This window comes from Sciurus vulgaris (genome assembly GCF_902686455.1).
Source record: "Sciurus vulgaris genome assembly, chromosome: 7".
NCBI classification, from domain to species: Eukaryota; Metazoa; Chordata; class Mammalia; order Rodentia; family Sciuridae; genus Sciurus; species Sciurus vulgaris.
The window spans coordinates 28,474,562-28,480,933 of NC_136467.1; the positions used below are offsets into that span (position 1 = coordinate 28,474,562).

At 50.2% G+C, this 6,372-nt stretch overlaps 1 protein-coding gene across 1 annotated transcript; it reads right to left on the bottom strand.

Annotated features, from left to right (window-relative positions):
- Positions 1-2,514: 2,514 nt before the first annotated feature.
- SLC35D3 (solute carrier family 35 member D3) lies at positions 2,515-6,067 on the bottom strand. Its single transcript, XM_079147588.1, has 2 exons — positions 5,458-6,067; positions 2,515-4,389 (listed from the first exon to the last, which is right to left on the bottom strand). The coding sequence occupies exons 1-2, from the start codon at positions 5,894-5,896 to the stop codon at positions 3,569-3,571; spliced, it is 1,260 nt and encodes a 419-aa protein (XP_079003714.1). The 5' UTR covers positions 5,897-6,067; the 3' UTR covers positions 2,515-3,568.
- Between the last annotated feature and the right edge of the window lie 305 nt (positions 6,068-6,372).

Sequence of the window (6,372 nt, forward strand, 5' to 3'; positions counted from 1 at the left end):
GCCAAATGGCAAGAAAAAACATATCTAAAGAGACAAAGCAAACATTAAAGTCAGACTTGGGTTTGATTGGGGTTTTGAAATTATCTGACAGAGAATTTTAAATAAGTATGACTAATATTTTGAGGGCTCTCATGCAAAAAGCAGGTGGATAATGTAAGCAGAGAGATGGAAATTTTAAGAATCAAAAGGAGATGCTAGAAGTTTAAAAAAAAAAAAAAACTAGTGTGATAGAAATGAGAAGTCCCTATAATGGACCCATCAGCACACTGGACCTGGCCAAGAAAGGAATCAGTGAATTGAAGATAGGGCCATAAAAATTCCCAAACTGAGCTGGTGGTGTATGCCTATAATCCCAGTGACTCAGGAACTGAGGCACAAGGATCCCATGTTCAAAGTCAGCCTCAGTAACTTAGTGAGACCCTGTCTCGAAAGAAAAAAAGTTAAATAAATAAATAAATAAATAAATAAATAAAAACAGGCTAGGGATGTGGTTCCATGGTTAAGCACCCCTGGGTTCAATACCCAGTACCAAAAAAAAAAAAAAAAAAAGGATCCCAAACTCTAAAACAAAAAGTCTTTAGTCAGTTAAGGACTTGTGAGTTTTGTGAGTTTCACCCAGTTTTGTCTTCATGAGTATTGCTATTAATCACTTAGAAAATTAGGCCCCATGACAATGAGTGACTACTGGTCTTGTAGGAGTTGAAGTCATTGCTCAGCTCTGCTCAGCAACCTCCAATAACATGCACACACCCTCTCATCTGTGCCATTCCGGGAAATCATTGTCCCAATGTTTCTGGTTGATCTATGCCTCAATTAATAATAGAGAGCTAGACAAGCTTCAGAGGGAGGGGAGCAACAGCAGAACCAGCATTGAGAAGGCTGGTCCAACAGCATATGCTGTTTCAGAGACCCATTCCAGGATAGAAGCTTCAGTGAACATAAGACAGAGCCACCCCATCCTGAAGCACTAATGTAGAAACAGACATCAAGGCAGGCACCTAATTGGTATGAGGTGAGAATGTCATGTCAGAAAGAAGGGAGAATCCAAGTAGCCGGAAATGGGGCACAAAGACTGGGCCAGTCAAGCGACAATGGTGAGTGACTACCTGTGGGGTCCCACCAGAGTGATGCCCTCCTCCTAGCCTTGCCAGAGCACAGAGCTCAGGCTGCACCTAAGTCTTTGGATGAGCTCATGTGCTCTGAGACTGGAGGAAGGACTTAGAATCCAGGTAAGGCCTGCCACGTACTCATGTGTTCTGTGGTTGAACCCCAGGCACCAACTCACTGCCTGCCATGTAACTTACTTTCTTTCTCTCTCGATGAAGAGACTTCCAAGTTTTTTGTCCAGACTAAAGGATGTGACAGAATTCTTGCAGTGGATCTCCCTGAGTTTTTCGTACCACGCTGCATCCTATTCCCTCCCACCATGGGTGTCTATGACGGTTACTTTCACATGCTAACTTGGCAAGGCTACAGTGCCCAGCTATTTGGTTTAATAGCAGTCTAGATGTTGCTGGAAGACATTGTAAAGATACCATTAACATTTTAGTATTGGCAGGTTCTAATATAATGAGTGAAGCATATACCCTCTATAATGCAAATGGGCCTCATTCAGTCCTTTGAGGGTCTTTAAGGAAAGACTGGGTTTCTTGAGGAATTCTGTCCTCAAGACTGCAGCATGGGGACCCTCCCTGAATTTCCCCACCTTGTTGATTGCAGACTTGATAACCCCCACAATCATTAATGCCTTAAAATCTCTAATACAGAGCTTCTACAAGTTTGTTGGCAGGAAAGAGTTAGTCTTTCTGCAATAAACGCAAACTCACATTTTTAACCAAAGGGGAATTTTGTTCACTGAAAAACAATCATTCTATTCATTTATTTGACAATGATATTAACAAAAAAAAAAAAATAGATGTTGTTCAACTTTGCCACTTTTCATTAGTTCTGTTTCACTCTGTTGCAACAGGACATTGCCCTCTGGCTTGTTGATGTCAAAATTTATGCTTATTTTTAAAAAGTCATAATTCTGACCAACCACTTCTAACTGCAGCCACATGAGGGCTCCTACATCTTCAGTGGTTTCTAGAGAAACTTATGGAAGCAACAAATCCCCTGTGAAAAACAGTAATTCAGGACCCATTCAAAGCATCACAATCACACTGGCTCAGTAGCTCACTTGTGGAGCCAAATGGAGGGACCCAAAACTTCAATTTTGCTTCTACTTTTCATTTTGTTTTTATGTTTAGACAAGAAAGAAAAATATAAAGCGTTATAGTCTTGAGAGTCTCAGAAATAGCCTTGTGAATAAGAGTGCCCTCACTGTCAAGTACTTTGCCTGCGGGAGTTGACAGAAGGCCTCTGCACAGGTGGATGCTACTATTTATTCTCTCAAACTCCCTGTGAACTGAGGGCTGGTATGAATGGCTTTCACATCTCAGCATGAGACATGTGTTTACTTTATCATAGTTTCCTTCACTGGAAAATGTTTCTGTTTTTGTATTAAGACAAACTGCCATGTTAATTTAGAAAGTTCCCAATGGGCTGTCACCCACCCACCAGATACGATATCCACACATCACAGGCAAACACAAACTACACAGCAACAAGAGAGCATCAATGTGCCTAAAACAAATTTCTAACAATATTATCTTTTAACATACAGACTCATACTTTATTTTGACAAATTTAAGATAGAAAAATACCAGAATGTGAATATAGCGGTTGTTCTTTTTGTAACATGGTTTGGGATATGCAGTGCGACTTGGGATGGCCTTAACCCGATGGCCTCTTCTGACTGGGCTGCAGGCAACAATGAATTTTATCTTAGTCATTGCATTTGCTTGAAAAAATACTACACAGTAAAACTGGCTTTTAAAAAAGTTGTAGCGTTCAAGAATAAATACTATGAAGCCAGGAATCAAAACATTTTAAATATTTTTTATAATTACTAGACTTCATAATTAAAGCTAAGAACTCATGGTTTCAAAATAGTTGCAACTTTTTCTACCAATATTTAATAGAATACTAATTTTTTAAAACCAGTGAAGAAAAATTAGAGTAAACATGATAATTCAGAGGACTCTGAAGAGTAAACATCAATCTAGTGTATTTACATTGTCCTTTCATTCAACACTATACTCTGCCCAGTTGGTAACAGAAACTAGTCTTATCATGAAAAATGTGCCCCTGAATGTAATCTTTGTAAGTACTGTCATCATTTCTACACTCCATCTTTGGAGGGGGTATTGAGGGACTCTTGATACATGCAGATTTTTGGTTACGGTTATAAAGACAAAAAAATAAAATAAATGTGCCAAGAGTCCGAAGCTGAAAGTGCTGTTTCGTTTTGTTAGGCGCCTTCACATGTTTTTTCTCTGTGATGCCTCAGTCATGCTAAATAATTCACACAGGCGCGAACGTTGTTGCTGTCGGTCCTTTCAGCTTCTTCCTTTGCTTTCCTCATCCAGTCCTTAAAGAATAAAACTGGGAGGCCCCTCATTAAAATATATTATTTCTAACATATAAAATAACTGTATGTACATGTGTACATACCTGCAAGTCCTTTTCAAGGACTGGGTAACTCCTCATTTTCTATCAAATAATCCTTCTTCATATACTTGGTTCCCCTAACTAACCTCCACACTTCCAGGTAAGCATCCTTTAAGGACCTCTTACTCCCTTCTTCTGAGACCTTTGAGCTCCTACCCACCAACGGAACCCCTCGGGGGCTGCCCCTCAACTCTAGCCCACTCTGCTCAGTGGAGCCACCTGCTCCCTCCCTATCCTCTGTCCCCCCATTTCCACCCTCCCTGGGCAGCTCTTCCATCACGAAAGGCAGCTGGTCTCCACTTGGCTGCGCTTCCTCTCCCCCGGGCTGTGACTCCAGGTCCTCATAGTTGCTTTGCCTTCGGGTCTCCATGAATTTGGCCACACAGTAAATGATGGAGCCCAGCGTGTTTACCACAACGCCGGCAATGAACAGAGAGGTGGGCTCCACATCGCTGAAAGCCACCATGCCCACCGTGATGGTGGCGATGCTCTTCACCACGCCCACGAAGCTAGTGGTCACGGCTGAGTTGATGTAGGTACAGTGTAGCGTGGTGAAGTTCATGGCGCAGCCGATCAGTATGCAGGCCACGAAGATGCAGACCATGGCTGGGTCCTTCCAGCCAGGAAAGGTCCAGGCGTGGATGGAGTCAGTGCTGGCGAAGGAGCATACCACCAGCAGCGGCGTGGCAGAAACGGCGATGACATACTGCGCCGTGAGCGGCCCATGATCAGTGTCTGCGCTCGCCTTCTGGATGAGCACCAGGTAGGCGGCGTGCACTAGCACCGCTAGCACACCGGTTACGTACCCGATGGGGTCTCCCGTCAGGTCGCCGGCTCCTGCAGCGCACGAAGAGGATGGCAAAGCCAGCGCAGGAAGGAAAAAGAGAGAAGACACCGGGTTGGCGCGGGTGGGTATCCACGGAGCAACGCGTCGGGTCGGAAAGTAGACGGAGTTGATGCCCTAGTTCTGCCCACCGATTTCCCGAGTGCCTAATAGAGGCCCGCTATGCCTCGGCTACCAGTGTAAAATGCGACAGCCAAGCTCAGGCAATACGCTGTGCGATGCATAAGGAAAGGCATCTTCCCTGATAGGTCTCCGGGTCACCCCTCTGACAAAGGCCACCGAGAGAGCAGATGTTCTCGGGGTAGGTGCTTGTGGCTTCTCTGAGATGGCGCCGAGGTCATCCAGGTGCATTGTACCTCTTCCCCCAACCCCCTGCGCGACCAGAATGGAGAGGGTGCGCCTGCTAGTGACCTCTAACCCGAGCGTGCTGGGCGAAAATCGCCTCGCTCCTGACCCGCCTCGGAATGAGTGTTTCCTGCTCCCGGCGGTTCGAATGTTACTCTGCCAAACCGCCCGCTCCAGGCGAGCCCCCTCGGCCTCGCGCCAGCAACCCCCAGAGCGGCTCCCGACACCCCAAACTAGCCCCAGAATCCCAAGTTTAGCTCCCATCCCTCCCCCATTCCAGCCCGCGTGACCCAAGGAAGTTCACGACCCCCTCCTTCCGGCTCAGTCCAGGGTTGGACTCCGGCTCTGGATTCAGGCGGCTCTCCCATCCCTCCCGGAGGAAAGGATCCAGGGGAAGATCCGGGTGGGGGCGGCTGGAAGGGCGCTAGGCGATGAAACCCGGGCAGGGGTCGGAGACCCAGACACTGGGTGGGAGATCCCGAGGGAGGAGGACAGAGCTCTGGGGAAGGCTCCGCTGGGTCTCGGAAGAAAGTCCCTTTCGCGAGTCGAACTACTATTCTCAAAGCTCTCCGCCTCTCTCCGCCTCTCTCCGCCTCTCTCTGCCTCTCTCTGCCTCAGTCTCCCCATCTGGAAGTGAGGGCGTTGCACCAAGTGGTCCCCGCTGTCTCTGCCGGGTGGGCTGGGGTGGGCTGGGGGTTGGCGCGGGTCCCGCTCACCTGCCAGGGCGGCGCCGCAGGTGGTGATGAGCACGGCGGTGAGCACCCCGGGCGAGGGTGCGCCGTTCTTGAGCACCAGGACGCCGATGAGCATGGTGACCAGGGGCAGGCAGCGCTTGAAGACCACGTACATGGGCAGGCTGAGACCGCGCAGGGACCAGAGCGTGAGGCTCGACTGCAGTGTGGAGAGCACAGCGACCCCCGCGAAGGAGCGCGCCAGGCTCAGGCCGAAGGGGGGCACAGCGATGAGCCCAAGGCGCCGCAGCAGCTCCAGGCTCAGCGCCGCTGTGGAGCTGGTCAGGCACTGCACCAGGGTCAGGAAGGAGAACTGGTAGCGGCTGATGAGGAACTTGAGCAGGATATTGAGGGAGCCCGAGAATACACCGTGCGCGATGGCCACCGAGATGCCCAGCACGCGGCCTCGGCACAGCTGCCGCATCGCGCCGGCCCCGCAGCACCGGGCGGCGGCTGAGCTCCCGGACCTGCGGGAGGGGAGCGAGGGCGGCGGGGGCGCCCGCCCAGGGCCGCGGCGAAGGGCAGGGAGCTCCGGCGTGGCTGCAGAGGGCAGCTCCAGCCGGGCGTCCTCGCGGCTCGGCGGCTCCACGTCCGACTGCCCCGCAGCTCCGGGGAGGCAGTAGCGGGGGCGGGGGACTCCGAAAAGTGGCAGGGAGGGGGGCCGGTCTGAGAGGAGTGGCGGGAATCCTAGCGACAGAGATGTGTAAGTAGGTGACGAGCCGCAATGGGCTGTATCCCGCGCGGGTTCCCAGTCAGGAGAAAGGCTCTGCGAGGGAAGCCGGGCGGCTGCCACAGGGCGGGACCGGCCCGCGCCCCTCCGGCATCCAGCGCCCACCTGTCCCTCTCTGATGCGCGGCTCCCGCTCCTGTCCTAAAAGCGGCCCAGCGGAGGGACGCGGAT

Coding starts and splice junctions, on each gene's coding strand:
- SLC35D3 (XM_079147588.1), bottom strand. CDS start 5,896: ATGCGGCAGCTGTGCCGAGGCCGCGTGCTGGGCATCTCGGTGGCCATC. Junction 4,390..5,457: donor CTGCGGCGCCGCCCTGGCAG/GTGAGCGGGACC, acceptor CGTGCGCTGCAG/GAGCCGGCGACCTGACGGGA.